The 19558-nt window shown below is 33.0% G+C and overlaps 1 protein-coding gene across 3 annotated transcripts in view; it reads left to right on the forward strand.

Moving 5' to 3' along the window:
* Positions 1-991: 991 nt before the first annotated feature.
* LOC131668362 (ATP-dependent RNA helicase SUV3 homolog, mitochondrial) overlaps positions 992-19558 on the forward strand; it is a 114121-nt gene continuing 95554 nt past the window's right edge. The window contains exons 1-4 of one of the 3 annotated variants that reach the window (XM_058942466.1): positions 992-1009; positions 1109-1196; positions 1267-1493; positions 1570-1792. In XM_058942466.1, coding sequence (XP_058798449.1) covers positions 1123-1196; positions 1267-1493; positions 1570-1792 — 524 coding nt within the window. In that variant the 5' untranslated portion in view covers positions 992-1009; positions 1109-1122. Of the gene's footprint in view, positions 1010-1034; positions 1197-1266; positions 1509-1569; positions 1793-19558 lie in introns of those variants that run through there. The other 2 variants (XR_009302261.1, XM_058942478.1) reach the window with 2 other exon arrangements.

The following is a 19558-nucleotide window of genomic DNA, read 5'->3' on the forward strand; positions in this document are numbered from 1 at the left end:
AAATAAGAAAGGAGTGAAAACAAGGTCGCTAAAAAATAACTTTTTTTAATTAATTACAGTTTTCATTATTTATTATTTATTACTTTTCAACAATTGTACAATACATTATATACATAAATAAAATTTTTTTACATGCTAATATGCGAAAAGCATTTCCTTTTAAAATTCAAAATTTAGCGGAACCTTGGAACGAGCGGAATCGAAAAGAGCTCTTTCAGTTTATACACTGAAGTCAGCTCCAGGAAGCCTTTTTTCTCGATACAAACCATCGATGCCCAACACTGATCTCGTCCAAAATCACAATTGCCCAATGCTGAACCATATCGATTCGAGTACTGTAAACTTGGCATATCTTGACCTCCCTTACCCTCGCCTGCAAAGTGTAATGGACAGTAAAAATAAAAAATACCATTCGAAACATCTCTAATTGAACCCTCCAAAAATGCTCATTATTTTAATTGAACCCCTTCAGTTATCCCAAAAAAAATTAAAAACTATGATAATTTTTTCGTTTTTTGTAACTGCGATATCTTTAGTAATACTTAATATTTTTGTAAAAGAAACAAGGCAAAAAATTGAACCTTTGCTCGTTTTAATTGCACCCCTTTCACTTTTTCAAAATTATTAATATATATGTCAAAAACAACAATCTAACTTTATTGTATGTTCTTTTCAAATAGATTATTGGGTTATTGGGTTATTTGGAAAGAACATACAATAAAGTTATATTGTTGTTTTTGACATATATATTAATAATTTTGAAAAATGAGAGGGGTGCAATTAAAACGAGCAAAGGTTCAATTTTTTGCCTTGTTTCTTTTGCAAAAATATTAAGTATTACTAAAGATATAGCAGTTGCAAAAAACGAAAAAATCATCATAGTTTTTAATTTTTTTTGGGACAACTGAAGGGGTTCAATTAAAATATTGAGCATTTTTGTGGGGTTCAATTAGAGATGTTTCGAATGGTATTTTTTTTTTTCACTGTCCATTACACTTTGCCGGCTAGGGTAAGGGGGGTCATATCTTGATAAATATTGAGTACATGACATGGATTATTTTAAAATAAGTTACATTACAATTTTACGTTATTTTGTTACATGGCAAAGAATTTAAATAGAAAATGTTATCTACATCACGAATTTATTACATGCTCTTATGTAGAAAACAAATTAAAAATACTAAAATGAATGGCAGGTATGTTTATCGCTTCTGAAATTATTTTGATCCTGTTAGTTTATTAAAAACTAATAATTTTTTAATTTAGAGCTGTGATTGGAACTTATCTAAATATTTTGAGAGGAAAGAGAGATAACAGTAATCAAAATCTTTCACCATTGATTCAACCTGTTTTTATAAAATCAACTACAGATGATATTAATGTAGGAGCTGAATTAACAACTGATTTAAAGAAAACTGATTTAATCAAGATTTTAAATATTTTTGTACAAAAAAAAGAAATCAAGGCATTAGCTTTGGATTATGGTTTAGACAGTTAGTGGAAATTTTGTAAGCAAATTTGAAAATTTTTAATTTATTAATCGACTAAATGATGTGAAAACATTTACAGAATATCTATGGCAACAAGCTGTTAACAGCTTTCGTCAATACTGTGTTGAAACTGAATCCCTGCCAGTTGACTTACATGTTGTCATCAGTGATATCTTGCAAGGTGCAGGTCATGTTACTGATATTTTTCCATATTTTATGAAACATGCAAAGGAAATTTATCCTCATATAGATTGCTTGGATGACCTCAAGAAAATCAGTGATTTGAGATCACCTGCTAATTGGTAATTAATGATAACGAGTGACTTATTTATTTAATATAACTGGAAAATATCCCACATAAATATGAGATAATTCATAGTCAATGTGAGACCCAGAAGTACAATAAGAAGCATACTTACATAATGATATAAAAAACTAAATAATTTTAAATAATATATTAAGATTCTGAAGTATCTTTTAATTAGATCCCTACTATTTAGGAATTGTTATTTAAGCCTAAGTCTATATGCTCTAGATTTCTATACGTAAAAAAAGTCTTTATCTCATAATGTCAGCAGAATAGAGCAATATATCAATAGAGAGCATATTGAAGTGTATGAAAAATTAGCTTTACAATTGTTTTTCTTATTTCTCGAACTACGTCAGGTTTGAATCCAAGTTAGTTCACATGAGGCAGGACATTGAGCTTCAAGCCTAATTAATGCTGTAAGATCGTCAAATAATTATTTCTAAGTATTATTTTTAAATTTATAATAATAATAATAACCTACTATTTTAATCATTAAGTATATTTTTTATTTATTAATTACATAGATTTTAATAAAAAGTGAATATACCAAAATCACATAGAACTAAATACCATTAATTGTGTGTAGTTTTACAAATGCTATGATTTTCTCTTCTATGAGCATAAAATGGTGATGTCAAAAAAGCTTATTTTCATTTAAATTCATGGTGTTATAAAAAAATCAAACACTTTTTTAACTTCCTGTTACATTATACCTAAATGTTGATAAGTTTTAACTTAAATTTTGAATCCAAAAAAGTATCAGCAAAATAAAAATTTTAGTAAACTACAATCAAAATGTAGAATGAAAACAATTGTTCTTATTATAAATACAAAAAAAAAGTATTCGTTGCAGATTTTATTAGAAATCAACAGAGCATATGTTAACAAGCTATTATAACAAATTCGGCAGTTTTAAAAATTATTTCAAAATTAGAGGAAAGGAATGAAGTAAAAAAAAATCACCCATGATAAATAGAAAAATAAAGCAAAAAAATTCAAAAAAGAAAAAGAGCGAGATAGAGCGAGATAGAGAGAGAAAGAGAGAGAAAGGAAGAGAAAGCAGTATAATTCTTGACTGTTTCAAAAACCCTAGAAATACTAACCAATCGATTTTTTCCAACTTAATATGTTTTTTACATATATTTAGGTATACAGTTTCTCTAATTTATATGTAAAAATATAAGTTAGGAAAAAAATTAGCAACAATTTAAAAAAATTGTAAATTTGTTCGTTGGCACATATCTTAACACCTGGTTATTTTTTGAAAAGTTTTAGTACCATAGTATTTATGAGCACATAGTCACTCTTACTCTCTTTCTTGTCCTTCGACACTTCGAGCTCACCTCTCCTGGGTGTCACAGCCAATCTCGTCGCCGAGAATTTTGAAAGAGACCAAGGGGAATCGGATCACTAGGCCGGTGCACGTGTGCTCGCGTCGAAAAACTCGAGCAAACTGCCACGCGCCGAAAAACCGAGCGTCTTCCTCGCGGTCTGCGATAATCGAATCCGTCTCTCTTTGTCCGACCCTTCCTTTTTCACTTATCTTACTTGAACCTGCTAAAACTTAGTGATACGTATCAATACATATTTAATTTATAAGGGTGTATTATGATATGGGAGAAAGAGACATAACAAGCAGCATTCACGCTCGTTATACTCGTCAAGAAGTTTCTCGGAAATTTTATACAACAACTTGCAGCAACAGATACAGTAACTAACATTGTCGACTGTGACCGACGTTGGTAGCGCACGATGCCAACCACAAAAGCTTTTCCAGCGACAGCAACAACATCAACTTTAATTTGGCTCTCGTATGATATCGTTCAAACAATAATCAGATGTATTATCCTAGTAAATTTGAGTTATTTCATTAATAGGTGAACATTGGTTTTCGTTCAACTACTTTAAACTACTCTTCACCGTTTCATCTGAAAAAAATATTTTGGTTAGAAACATAATTAAAATTACTACAAAAATAATACATAATAAATAAAATTAAAAAATATATTTTTTCATATCTATATTTATAGTTGAATCATCTATTTGCTCTTGAGCAGGTCTATCCTCTTCGTCGTCATCGCTTTCATTGATATTAAAATCTCTGTGAATTTGAATTCTTCCACTTGATTGGTAATTTCTCTTTTGAAGGGATGGATTTATTTTTTCAGCCAGAATCTTTCTTTTATAGTAAGTCGATAGTATCTCTGACGGAAAAGTTACAACGATGCTCTTCCTAATTTTTTCCAATATATTATTACCAACACTAAAATTAAAAAAATATGTATATAAGTTAACATAGAAAATATAAGAACATAAGCATTTAATCATCAATCATTGTAACAATGTACCTTTTAGTTAAACTTCGTAATTCATTTATGACTATGTCAACTATTTTATTTCGCGCTTTCGAAGTTAACTGCTTTTTCCTTTCATACGAATCAATGATAAGTTTTTCAACCTCCGATTTCTTTAAAATAAATGTGATGTCGGACATTTGATTAACTACAATATTTGTATTGACGCTACTGGAGAGTCCATCGTTGAATGAGTCCCTCAACGGTCGCATTCTTTGAATTCTAGGAGCCAAAGCAACATCCTATAAAACCATTAATAAGCCATGACATTGACAAGAAATATGATGTTAAAAAATTAAAAAAACACTTTAATTCAGAAAAGGAAAAATATTTGATTCAACGAATTATTTAGTATAATAATTACATACCTCTGATCGGTTTTCATGACATTGATTTTCGTCATTTTCGCAGTTAGTAGGAAATTGCTTTTTGTGTTTCAATTAAAATTTCATTTGAACGCTAATTATAGGAATTAATCCATTAAAGCCCACTCCAAAAAAGTATAAGGTAGCGCTAAACTAAATATACCATTTATAGCATAAGTGAAAAAAAGATATCCGTGTTTTTTGCCATTTGCAATTGTCTATAAAAAATTATTTAAACAAATTATCCAAAAAGTTAATATTTATAAAAACCGATTGCGGTAATCGATTCTACCGGAAAAATATGAGAAAAATGTATATAACATTTTTTGGTCAGACTTCAAATTGTTAGTGTAAAACGGCAATGAACAATTACACAGGCCACACAGGTTCACCTGTATACGCCAAATCCCAAACAAAATGCATGACCTATAGCGTCAAACTAACTATGCTATTTATAGCACGAGTAAAAAAAAATAGTTTCCGTGTTTTTTCTTTTGCATGTTCTATAGCACTGTATAAAAAACACCAAGATGAATACATCAAAGAAACTGAATGAATATTCTTAGTGTTAAAAATTCAGTATCACCGTTTTACACTAACAAGTTGAAGCCTGATCAGAAAATGTTATGTACATTTTTGTCATATTTTTTCTCGTAGAATCGATTGCCGCAATCAGCTTATAAAAATATTAACTTTTTAGGTAATTTGTTTAAATAATTTTTTATAAATAATTGCAAATAGTAAAAGAAAAAACAAGGATACTTTTTTTCACTTATGCTATAATTAGTTTAGCGCTGTCTTATCCTGTTTTGACATGGGCCTTAATGGGTTAATGCAGGTAAATCCTGAGTGAGATTCAAGGCGTTGATGATATCAATAGTAATTTTATTTTCTGAAATTCAGTAAAATTGTCACACATTAATGGACGTTAATAACTATTACTAAATAAAAGAGTTAATAAAACTGTACGATAAATACGTACTCTAAATGAATACTGACGAGCCTCGCGTTTATATCAACATTTTGACCGTTTTAAAAAAATTATTCTTCACGACTGTACAAATTTTTCGAATTTTAAAAAACTCCAACGTCAAACGATTATGTAAGTGTGACGGCCAGCCGTAACTTAGTTTTTTTTCCTCTATTAATTTAATTATTAAATATGACGAACGGAGTGGGAACCTTCCTCATTTCCCACGATGAAAACGCATTCGAAATATAAACTTTGATAGTGGCCCGAGCCTGCGTACTCAAGCTTACAATCAACGCTCTATCCTGCTTTGTCCCACACGCATGTGTTGACAGGGGCCTACGATCATCGCGCATACATCGTGAAGTGTTATCACGCTGACAATGGAAGGGGACCATAAAAATGCAATTTATCTTTTTTTTCTCACCGATTTTTAAGAAAATATCCGTAATACTAAATAGATTTTCATCAATTTTGTAAGCTATTATAATGCGCATCTTTTTGTCACCGAATAACCAATAAATAGAACAGTAATGTATTTTATAATAAATCGTAAAAGGCTTGGATTTTTCTAAATGTTTATAATAATCACTATGTATCGTCATAATTAATTAAGTTTAGTACAATTATGTATAAGTAATTATAAGCTATAGCGTCACTCTTGCTCTTAAAAGTGGCACTCCGATAGCCATCTCTGGAGAAAAGGGCCCAAGTTAAAAAGGGACCGCCCTTTCTCTCTGAAAATTCACGCCCACAGACCAATAAAGAGATTCTGGATATGATTAGAAAATTTTTCACCAATACAAAATTTGGCCGTTATCGCCTCATGGGCCTGAGGAAAGGGATTTCCACCCAACCACCCACGGCTTATAAAAAGCTCTGTACAAGGCTGGAAAGGAAGAGTAAGTGCGGAGTGGGCACCAGGAAGTCCCTAATAAGAAGTGTTTACCAGTGAGTGAGTCCCGGAGGAAGCATCAAAGAAGAAAAGTCACCCAAGTATATTCAGAGCATATAGAGAGAGAAAGAGGCCAAAGAGCAGAGAGAACGCAACTTTAATAATAAGTGATTTGATAAAATAAAAGTAAGTAAAATCTTAAATCTGGCTATCCTTTTCTTTCTTTAAGTAATCCGCCTTTCTTTTGGAAATTCATTAAGCGTGAGTCTGGTGAATTTTCATTAAAGTCCCTTAAGAACACATTAAGCGTGAGTCTGGTGTGTTTGTAATAACATTTGGTTATTACATTCCGCGTTAGCATACAGTTTTCTCAACGCAACAATATTGCTCGTCCCGGCTTATGTGTTACACGATAGCCAAATCAGAGCAACCCTGAGTTTACGCTTACTCCAAGCGTACCTGAGAGTGACCCCGACGTCACATAAAAATTTTGAGGCCCCGGAGGGATTAAATTGTTGCAAAGAAAACTGTTAGGGTTTTCCTTTCTTAAATTATATCAGTGATCAGTTAGAGTAAAAGAAAATTAAGAATAGATACTACTTAAAGTATTTTGTTGAATTTGAAATCTGTGAAGAATAAAATAAAGTAATAAAATTTTTTTTTTTGAATAAGAATACAAATTTATTAGTCAGAAAATCACTGATTTAATTGAGAAAATAGAAAATAAGTTTTGTGTTAAACAAGAAAATAGCTTAAATTGAAAGTGAAAATGAATTGGAGTTTATTTGAATTGAACTTAGGAAAATTTTGGGAAAATTAATGGGAATTTATTTTGTAATAAAGAATAATGAAATAATTTAGAAAATTATTGAAATTTGAATGAGTAAATTAATAGAAGAGTTAAAGAAAAATAAAGAAAATTAAGTTGTTTAAGAAAAGGGTTTGAAAAGTATTTGAAATTTGAAAAAAGTTTTCAGAGAAGAATCATTTTTTATGAAAATAAAATTATAAATCAGAATAGAAAATTTGTCCAAAGAAAAGTCTTCTTTTGTGCCTTGAAGAGAGAAATAAGAATAAATGCTTATTACAGAAAAAAGAGGGTTTTGAATTTATGTTTTGTTCTAAAAATTGTATTTAGAAATAAAAAGGTTAATTTAGAAAGATCGAAAATAACATACAGAAAAAATTTTGAGATAATATTACGAATCTTGTCTGAGTCGGAAAGAAATACATTAGCAATAAAAATTAATTAGAGAAATTAGAAATCCTGCGGAAGAAAATTTAAAAATAATTAAATAAATAAAACTCGGAGTAAAAATAAAAGAGTTTCAGAATATTGTGTTTAAAAAAAATTTAGGAAATCTTGCTGAGAAAAATAATATAAAAGTAGAAATTTTGAAATAAATAATTTTGCAAATTAGAAAAATTTAAATAAGAAAATTGCCTGTTATAAGTAAAATAAATAATTTTAAAATAAATAGTATCAAAGAATGAAGGGTTTAATTAAGAAAGTTTAAGTAAAAATAAAGATAAATATCTTTTTGTAAGAATCAAAATTTATATTTAAGGAATGAATTGCCGTAATATATCTGTAAAAATAAGATTTTGATAAAACGTTCACATACAGTTTTCCTTTAGCTATGCCACCATTTGTCGGTTTTCATAATTCTACAAACGAATAAGTTTTAATAAAATTTTGTTGTTAGATAGATAAGATTTTTGGTCTTTCTTTTAGTTGTAATGCCACCGTTCGTAAGTTTTAATACTTTTTCTAACGAAATAGTCGACACGGTAGATGAATTAATCGAAGACATTACACATTTAAAGGACAGTCAAATATCCGTAATTAATAAGGTTAATAATCATAGCTCCGATATCACAAGAATAAACAATAACGGTCGTAGTCTTAGCGCACGTGTCGCGAAACTTGAATTAGAGAATTGAAGCATAGAATTGAACAAATAGCTAGTTTGGGAAATATTTGTGTAGATTTAATCAAAACAAATACTGCCCTAAAGAAACAAGTTAAAAATCTTAGGAAGCAAGTAAAAATTAATAACAAACTAATTAATAGGAATACGATTTCAAAAAGGGCTTTAGCAAATAAAGTAGATAAATTAGCAAAGTCATTTGAAAATTTACAATTATAAGTAAAATAATTCGCGATAATACTTAGTTTATACACAGAAGTAGATAAGGTTTTATTACAATAAATTAGATTGAGATTTCTAGTAAAAGTATATGAAGTTCAGACTTTTTTTTAGAATCATTCTAATTATTGAAATATGGTATTAATATAAGTTTGGTGTCTTTGTTTCGATATTGTTCTAGTGGAATTAGGATATAGAACAACTAGAAAACGGCTAACTAAAACACAACGAAGAGCTCTCGGGAGAGAGATTCGAAAGCATGAGTTAGGATTGCCAAAGGACAAGTATGAAAATGGATTAAAAGAGATATCTAAGCAGAATAAAATAGAGTTAGCTCGTCCGATAGAGATTTGGTCAACACCAAAAGACGAGGTACAGGGTCCACCCAAACAACCTTCACCTTCATCAAGTAACTTGCCTACAACATTAGAAGAAAAGGTCACTCAATTTCGAAGATGTTTATGTCGACATTTTGTTATCCCGGAAAAGTGTGTTCGTTGTCAACAAACATTTAGAAGGGAATACAAAATACCGTTTTGCGAAAACCAAAGATTAAAAAAAAAGCATAATATTAAAGACGCTGTTATTAAAATTGCAAAAAGGGACGAGAAACTTAAAATACTGAAGGATGGTACAAAAGTAAACCCGGAGGTTTACAAAGTTTTACAAAGATCCTTGCGCGCGATTAAAAAAATTAAGATACAAAAGAAATCTTCAGGGCCTCCTTCTATCCCCAAAGCTCTTTTGAACCCGCCTTTACCACTGAAAAAAAAAAAGAATGTAAATTGTAAGGCTTCTCCCAATTTATCCTCTGCTAGAGAGCCGATATCTAGAGTAGACAAATTTTTCGCATTAATAAAAGATTATAAGAATTCCTTAATTAAGTTGTAATTACTTAACAATTTGTCAACATAAAATTATGTAAAAATATATAAATACTTGTAAAATTTAGCAAAATAAAACACCAAATAAATTTACACCTTCTAGTATAAATTTCATTTTTTTTTCTCTCTTCTCCCTTTGTCTGACATATATAAATGCACATAAGTATATTTATTAATGAGCGAAAACAAGGATAAGCGACTTACACGCAGCCAGTCGAAAACCTCGAGTGTCAGCTGGACAATTAGTAAAGTTGGCGGAGGTCTAAGGCGATCAACAGAGTCACTCCCTGACTTAAATAATATTCAAGACAGTCCTGCTTTAGATCCAGATTTTAATCGAAACAGAGCTTTACACCAAGTCGAAACTGCGTCCACTTCACATATCTTAAGCGACCCTATTATTGATTTACCGATCCCTTTTATTAATTATAACAAAATGCCGCCGAAAATCAATAATAATAGCGAAGCAGAAATATACGCCGAAACCAAAGCATTACCAGGACATGTAGTATCGTTAAATGATGCATTAAGTGTAGTGCCAACATTTGATGGAAGACCAAACTAATGGACCCAATTTGTAGAAGGATGTAAAGAGGCATTAAGCATAATACCGCCAAACATAGAAGAAAATTTAACCAAACGCTTGAGATCGAAACTAGAAGGAGAAGCACGTGCTACAGTAGTAGGACTAACATTTTCCACTGTAGATGAATTGTTAAACCATTTAGCTGACATATTCGGTCCCATTCAAACATTAAATCAATTATTAGGTGAATTAGGCAATGAGTTCCAAAGGAATGAAGAAAAGGTATTAACTTTTGGAAATAGGTTACGACTGTTAAGTAGTAAAATTATTAAAGCCAAAAAGAAAGAAGATAATCTAGAATCTTTAACGCCTACACAAAAACAGATAATCGAACAAAACATATTTGAATGCTTTAGAAGAGGACTAAAGCCTGAAATTCGGCTAAATTTACCTAGCGACACCACCATCCTAAATGCGCTAAAGAATGCCATAAAAGTCGAAAAAGACCTAGAATTACAATCAACATTGCGAGCACGAGCCTCTAATAATTCTCGTTCTTTCAGATCAATAACCCTCTGTCAAAACTGCAATAAAGAAGGCCACAATGCCCTAAATTGCAATAGTATAATTAGAGAAAGTAATAATAAACGATGTAATTTCTGCAAAAAGGTCGGTCACGAAGAAAATTCATGCTTCTCCAAGTTAAGGAATAATATTACAACATGTCAAATTTGCAATAGGAAAGGTCACGTTGCTAGTGATTGTCGAACACATCTCAAATGTCAAATATGCAATAGAAACGGCCTTATAGCTGCAGACTGCCGAACTCGAACACAAATAAGAATGATAAATCAAGTTATTTGTCAAATTTGTGATACACCTGGCCACTCAGCGAAAGAGTGTCGCAAAAACTTAAGCAACAACCGTGATACAGAAGTTATTTGCCAAGTTTGTCGTAAGAGATAATTTATCGCCCAGGTAAAACCAATGCGACAGCCGATGCACTATCACGGAATCCGATAGAACCAGTTAATGTAAAACATATACGTCAGAATGATAGAGAAATTAAAAATCTAGTTTACTCTTATATTAGCAAACAGACAGGTGAAGAGTTTCAATTCTTAATTGATTCTACTTCTACTACCAATATCATTAAATCCTGTTGTGTACCGGACGATATACCTATCCAAATGTCCAATATCTTACCCATGCAGAGTATTTTTGGTGAAGATGATTACCAAGAATGTGGATTTGTCAAGTTAACAATAGCCGGAAATGAAATAGTATTTTATGTTGTTGCAAATTGTCAAATGCCATATCACGGAATCATAGGTAAAAATTTCTTATACAACACCAGTACGAAGATAAACTATAATAACAATAGCATAAACGAAAGTAACGTAGTAAAACCTGTTGTTAGTGATAGTAACATGCAAAAATATAGAAAAATTTATAATTTATATACGCCACTCGTTGACGAAGAACCTCCTTTATTGAATATATATAATCCAAAATACGGATGGACACAGTATATGATTAATAGTTTATCTGAACAGAGTCTAATAAAGGAAAAGTATGCTTTAGGAATTCGTGATGAGACCGATCAAATTGACCTAATAGATATTAATGGTTTAACCCATAGAACTTTAGGATCAATAACACTGAAATTATTTGAGATACCAATGAAATTCCATATTGTACAAAATGACTTTCCTGTAAATTGCGAAGGCATAATAGGATCTGATTTCCTTTTTTCTAGTAAAGCAAGTGTTAATTTTGACACAAAGACAATAAAAATAGGAGACACTTACATTCCTTTTAGAAGACGGAAAATACCAACACAAGAAAATGATAGTTACATATCAGTAATCACCGAAGCAGACAAAACACATCAAATTCCTGAAATAAATGTAGTTACTAGAAGGCAAAGACAACAATTGGAACAATCATCTGACCCTTTGGTAGTTCAACAGGAAACTGAAGAAATCAAACCAATAAAACGTCCACGTGGACGACCCCGGAAAATTCCTATTAATAATGATAATAAAAAAATTATCCCAGATCCAAGAACACCTCCTGTAGAGAAGTTGCCTATACCTGAATTTGTCGAAGTTGTTTCAAAACGTTACCCCGAAAGAACTCGAAATGAGATACCTGATTACATAGAAAGTGATCTAGACGATAGTGAACTTGAAGCTGAAGCACGAGTTATACCCAAAATACCTGTGCAACCCAATCAGAATCTGCCACACAATATACAAGATCCCGATTCCGAAGAGGACTCAATGAATAATAGTTCGGGTGAGTCCGTAAATAACGACAACGACACCGCTAATATAGTTAAGGTTAAAGAAGCCATACATGTGCGCAACGACAATGTTGCTTATTTTATAAGCAGCAATGGACAACCTTGTGATGAAGGCGCTCGAAAATTGATAGAAAATAAGAAAATTAATACTAAGGTAATATTACAAGTGGGTGAAGTCTCAAAAGAAAAGAAGAAGAAGAATTATCATCAATTTGGACTCTGCATACGAGGAGACCGCCCAGAATCGTTAACTTATATTAAGGATTATATACACATTACTTTAAAAATATTAAGAGATTTACTAATTAATACTAATCAAACTGAAGTCTGTATTGCTCAGAATAAACATGTAGAGAATTTAAGTTGGTTAGAAATAGAGTATTTATTAGATAGTGTCTTTAGAAATAGTGGAATAAAATTAATAATTTGTACAGATAAGTTAGAGTATGTACCCTTAGAACAACGCGACGGAATCTTTTATGAATTCCATAAATCCCCAATTGGAGGACATCATGGGGTTTCAAAAACCTTTCACCGGATTAGACAAGAATATTATTGGGAAAATCTAAAAGACGATATACAAAGGCGAATCCAACAGAGTCTAGAATGTCAATTGAAGAAATTAACTAAGATGTAAGGTATATAAATAATATATCATTGGATTAAGTAACTCTTGGAGAATAGAAAAAAATTTTTTATTGTTATTTTTTTTACAAAATGGCGGCTCTGCAGCGATTGCCGTGAACCGCTTTTTTAAAAAGTTCTTCCGCGGCGAGCAGTAGAAGTCGTGCCCAACTCCACCTATAACAAAAAAAAAAAATTTTTCATTATCTACATGAGTGTCGCTAGTGAAGTACACATGATTATATTTTTAGAATTTTTTTTCGCAAAATGGCGACGGTTTGAAAATAAATATTTTTTTTTCGACAAAAAAATCGACTTTAATTGTTTATAACTTTTTTTGTTGTTAATCAATCGCTAAAATCGTGTGTACTTTACTAGATAATCAAATTAAGAAGCTACAGTTGAAATTTCAAGTCAATTGGATGTAAACTTTTTCAGTTCTACTGCTCGCCGATTTTGAAAAAATGGTTTTGAGAAAAACGCGTTTAAAGTTTCAAAATGCTATAAATCTTAAGAATCGTAATAATATAGTCCTTAATAATTTTTTTACCTTCAGTCAGCTATCCCTGCGCCGTAAAGTTGTCCTTCCCGGACCTTATTTTCCTCTTCTTCCTTTTTTTTGTCTGATGTAAGGCTGCGCCTAACCTCTTTCGCGATATCGGACATACGATGCTCAGCGACTTTGACGCGATTAGCGTCCGATCTCACGCAAAACTCGTACATGTTCGGTCCAACGGTTAACCCAAGAGCATCGTAAACGGCAAACAGACCCGACAAGCCATCGTTGAAGGTAATAACGGCTACATCAGTCGCAATATCAACTATAGTCTTACCGCTAGATATCGTTTTTGGAGCAATTGATCACACTACAGCATTGAAGGACTCGTTACTATTTTGTGAATACGCACCAAGTGTTTACTCCGACGGGACACTTTTCGTGCTGTGGATTCTCGTCCGTCGACATTTTATGATATAACGTCGACCAAATTTCAATCCGTATTTTTTCGACTGAATCGGAGTTTCTCCTAATTGAAAGTCCGTAGTAAATTGTAAGTTCATCTATTAATTTTTCGGTCAATTTCCCTCGTCCGCCAAGACCTTTCGTTTTTTTTTTTCAAATTGTGCAGCCGCGTTCCCATGCGCTTTTGCACGTGGCCAACGCATTCTTTTTTCTCAACGATGACATCTTCATATGGTTTTGAATCAATTATAGCTTTGTACGTTTTTGAATCTCCATCGCCGATGTATTTCAAGTATTTGATATTATGTATTTCTTCGGACCGTTTGAACATTTCTATGACGCCGTCGACTTCCATTTTCCCGGCACTACCTTCATGATTGGCATCACAACTCTCTTTGTGCGAAAGGTACACCTCCTGTACTCAGCAGTACCTTCTTTTGTTTGCCAATATTCACACACTTTACAGTACTTTGATTTTACACACACATCTAATATCTTGCCAGTGTGCCAACCAATCAAAGTAACTAATCCAAACAATGATGAAAACCCCCTCTTCCGCCAAGATCCATCGCCTGACACCGTAAGACCGCCTTCTTCACCTCGTTCAATAGAACGTTCTTTCTCTTCAATAGCTGATTTTTTCATAGAAATAATTTTAACAGATGAAGTAGCAGTGGCGATATTGGAAATGATCATACTGTAAGTTGTTTGAAAAACAGGCTTTGCGAGATCCATCATCGCACAAAACTTTTTTATACCGTTGATGCCTATGCCAATGACGCGCATAGCAAAAATAATACGGCAATTGATCTCATAAGCACGATCATGTATTAGAGGACAGTTAAAAATATCGGCATCACCACAGTTCGAACAAGACACAACAATCTTGAAGCCTAGTCCACGCATGTTCAACTGTGAAAACCGCACATCACTATTACATTTTTTACACACTAATAATTCAGAAAGAGCAGTAAATACAGCGAAAAAATGTATGAAACAGTAGCCGAAATCCCTATCAACATCGCGATCAGGGTTTAAATCAAAAGTTTTTAATTTTTTCGCCGAGGTACTAACGTACTCCGAATCGTCTTCGAACGCATGGCGGTTAGGCGGGTGTCGGTTACTAATTTTACTCCGGGTTGTTCTGGTACTTCTTGTTTTACTGCCTTTTTGGCCACTGTACACCTTGTCACTCATAATTAAGAACTTTTGAATATAATTCACAGTTAAAAAGTATAGCAAAACTCAAACTAAGAACGTACACAACGAGAACGGCTGATCTACTAAACAAAGGGAAATTGTGAGTAAACACGTGCTGTACAGACGTTGTAACGGTCGAAATTTCATGCAGCGACCTCTATACTTCAAATTCAAAACACTCTAAAATAAGCGAAAAATGTGATTTTGGAGCATAAAAGTTGTTCGGTAAAAATTGATTTAAACGAATTTTGAGTTTAGATCAATACTTAGGCGTTGTAGATTTTGATTCTAGATTAGTTTTAGCATGATTTAAGCCAATAAAATAAAATGGAAAAAAAAAAAAATTTGCTGGATATTACCCCTTAAGTCAATGTTGATTATTTTTTTCGATTGTGAAGGTGTTGTACATCACAAATATGCACCAACAGGTCAGACAATCAATAAAGAATACTACGTTCAAATTTTAAAACGTTTGCGTGATGCAGTAAGAAGAAAACGGCCGCACTTTTGGGAAAGTGGTGACTGGCTTCTCCATCACGATAATGCACCAGCGCATTCATCTAATCTTGTGCAGCAGTTTTTGAGCAAATACAGTATCGCATTGCTTCGACAACCTTCATACAGTCCCGACATAGCCCCTTGTGAATTTTGGCTGTTTCCAAAACTAAAAAAGCCACTCAAAGAACACCGATTCGATGACAAAACAACGGTTGAAAACAATGCGACGAGTGTACTTAAGGCTATCCCTAAAGGTGAGTTCCAGGATTGTTTTGAAAAGTGGAAACATCGATGGAACCGTATTATTCAGTCAAGTGGGGATTACTTTGAAGGATGCCTCCCACCAGATGATAAAGAATAACGCTAGCGCGAAAATATAAAGGTAGGCCCGATACTTTTCGGACAGACCTCGTATATATGATAGTCGGATGCGCATATTTACTATTGTTCTGGTTCGATAAATACACAGAAAAAGTTTTAAATTTATTCGCAATATCGCAAGTTTAACTTTTGCAAGGTTACTTATTAGCTATTTCGTTCACGCTTCGTTCACCAATTTTGTTTGTAAATTCCTACCGCTGCAAAGTCTATATACCTATGTGCTGTAGTTGACATTCAGCTATATGCTTTGATGTCGGTGTTATGTTGTTCTTCTAGTTGTAATTCGATCCTTTGCTCTGTTATTGTATCCAGTCTACGCTTATGCGGCTGGCCACATTTGAATTTTCGTTTCGTGAATACCTTCTTGCTTTATTCACTATCTTGCTTGAGATGTGAATTAATCTCCCTAATATATTAGCTTAGATTTTATCCGCTTAAACTCGTTGGGCGCCAAATTTCTATAACAGGGTGATGTATGCGATGCACGTCTTCACCGCCGCCAATAGAAAAGAAAAGGTTAAGTGATTTGCGAGAACGACACGCCAAGAGAGAGAAAAGTTTTGGTATCCACGGGTTCTTGACATTGATCTCCACGTGAATCGGGAACTCGGTTTGACAGCGTAGCTATGTCGTCGAAGAGTCTGTCCAGCTCCTAAGTCCGTGGAAAACGTCATGTGGTCCACTTCGGCTGAACATCGCGAGAAAAGCGAGGTACGCAGTCGCAGCGAGCGATAGGGAAGCGGAAAAGGGAATGGTTCAAATAACAAGAATCAGCTAAAAAAGAATTCTCTATAATAAACGTAAAAGAAATATGCAGCATACAGAGGGAAAAAGAAGTACATATAGGAAGACGCTTAGCATAAATAAAAGCGGCAAGCGAAAAGAGAGAAAGAGAGAGAGTATTGCCGGTACTTACAAATTCGTACTATGATCCCTGATGCTCGCTAAAGCGCTGCCGAAGAAAAGATATACTCTATAGACGATGCGTGCCGCGGCTTTGACCAACACAGTATGTGCTGTATGTTGCAAACACCATTGACGTCATGATGACCGTAACGCTTCGCTCACTCTCACAGTTCTCTTTGCAAAGAAATCAGAAGGCACAGTATCTTCCCGCACACACAGAGGCAACAACACTAGAATGTACGCACGTAAGTGGCGCCTTCACTGACTACCCAGTCGCATGGAGTTCAACGAGAAAAACTAACTTCTCTACACAATGGCGGTAGTAGTAGCAACACATGTGCTTGATCGCGCAGCAGGAACAGTTCTGCCTTGCCCTCCGTGATGACGCTTATGCGAACCGCGAGAGGTCAGGCAAAATATTTTCTGAAAGGCTCATCTCTGTTGCGGTAATGAGTAACTTTAGTTCCTTTATTAAACAAGTTGTTTTCTTGGAGCCTAGAAGCAAGTAGTTCTGCACTTTGTTTAGAAAGATCTAAATCTTGTACAAGATCGTTTAATGTTAATTGGTTAAATAAGATTGGAGTCTTCTCTTTGAAAAAAGAATTGTTATGACAATCAGAATCTTCATGCTCAGATTCAGTATTATTAGAATCTGTAATCTCTTCATCTATAATCGCAACATTAGTTTTAAGTTGTTCATTAGACTTTCTCCTTATGATACTAGTTTTTTCATTTATGATTGGAAAATTGACTAGAGATACTTTTTGATATATAATGCTATGTTTATTTTTAATGTTATAACCCATAGTATTACACCCAAAAAAGTAACAATCATTCCTATGATTTTGAGGTTTTCTCCATATCATAGGAGATAAAAAGTGTCTTGTGCTATCGTCACCTTTCTTTCACCCTCTTTGTCTATGGATGCACTTTACACAGATGGTCTGTGGAATTCATGGCTTCTTAATTTCATTTGAAGATTTTTCGTAACATTCAATATACCAAGATTGCAATAAATCCGTGAATTTTGTTCGTTCTTTACTTGTAAGGTATTCACCATACATAATAAAGAAATGATTAGGATCGTTACTACACTGATTCATTTTTTCAATTTTTAGCCCAAAACGTTAACAACGAAAAAATGAATTTACAAAACGATCATAAATAAAGAAAGTTAAAACTACAATCACTATCAGACCATACTCGATACAGAATTTTGCATTAATTACGCATGTTTGCAAGTATGTTTACAGAGTTTAGGTTTGTAGATTTAGAGTTGGTGGGCTTGAAATTTTTTGGTTTTTGTTAGATAAAGATGGGATTTGTGGGTTATGGTTTTGAAAATTTGGGCTTTAGAAAAGTATATTTGAAGATTATAATTTGTTGTCTTAAAATTTATTTACATTAAGTTGGGGGTCCTGATGTTAAGCTGTTTTAGATTTATGGACTTAAATGTGGTGGATTTTGAAATTGTAAGCTTAGAATTTGTGAGCATGAAGTTTAAATAACTTCAATTTTATTAATTTGGAGTTTTGTGAGCCTGAAATTGTGGGAATGAGAGTTTAAAGGCTTCGCATTTAAATTTTTTTAAAAGTTTAGAGATATATTCTATAAAATACTAGATATATTTTTATTAAAGAAATCAAATGACAAGATATTTCGTAAGCTTAAAAATAGAATAAGATGGTAAGCTACTCGTAACAAACGAAAATCAGATTATCACACGAAATCCTACGGATAGTATTGAACTCATTGTCGATTAAATACGTTTTTACCTTGTTAATATGGGTGAGCCAGCCTGTAGTTTGTTTGGAGTAGTGTTAGGGGGTTGAAAGGTTAGAAAAAGGTATTGAGGTAGATTTAGTTAATTAAAAGGTGGATGGTTCAACAATCTACCTAAGTTAAACTTGATTATTTCATAGAAAACTGTCGATTTAACTTGCTACACTCTGAGGTAAATAAGTAAGCCTGCTTGTGATTTGTCAGGTTTTAGCGGTTAGGAGTAGATAGTAAGGTGCATTTGGTTAATCAGAAAAACGATAGTTTAACATTCTCAACTGTATTATACTTGATTCTTGGCTAAGAAACTAGCGATAAAATTCACTGTTTTCTGGATTATGTGGGTTAGTCTACTTGTCGTCCATTAGGGGTAGTGTTAGGGGGTTCAAGGTATACAGGTAGATGTTGAGATGAACTTGGTAAAAAAGAGGATAAATTTTTTCACCATCTACTATATTAAACTAGATTTTTTCATAAAAAATTGGCGATAAAAAACATACTTTTCTGAGTTATGTGAACGAGCTAACTCCTGATTTGTTAAAAATGCTGTTGTGGCTGTTGTTAGGGTTATGAAAAGCTAGGGATGGGTTTTAATTTATAGATTTGGTTGAATAGAGGGTAAATGATTCAACAATCACTATCTAACTGTATTGAACTAGATTGTTTATGCGATTAAACTTGCTGCTCCGTGGGTTATGTGGGTGAGCTGGTTTCTGGTTTGTTAGAGGTAGTTCATAGGATTAGGGGTGAATGATGAGATACATCTGCTTAACCAAAAAGTCGATAGTTTAACCTTTTCACTTTATTATATCAGATTGATGCCTAAAAAATTAGCGATTTAATTCACGCTTTCATGGATTACGTGGGTGAGCGTGCTTGTGGTTTTTTAGGGGTAGTGTTATGAGGTAATAGGGTTAAGGGCCAGCGTTGAAGCTGAATAAAAAGTTAGTGCTTTAA

The sequence above is a fragment of the Phymastichus coffea genome, unplaced genomic scaffold, assembly GCF_024137745.1.
Source record: "Phymastichus coffea isolate CEN01 unplaced genomic scaffold, Cenicafe_Pcof_1.1 PCOF00006, whole genome shotgun sequence".
NCBI classification, from domain to species: domain Eukaryota; kingdom Metazoa; phylum Arthropoda; class Insecta; order Hymenoptera; family Eulophidae; genus Phymastichus; species Phymastichus coffea.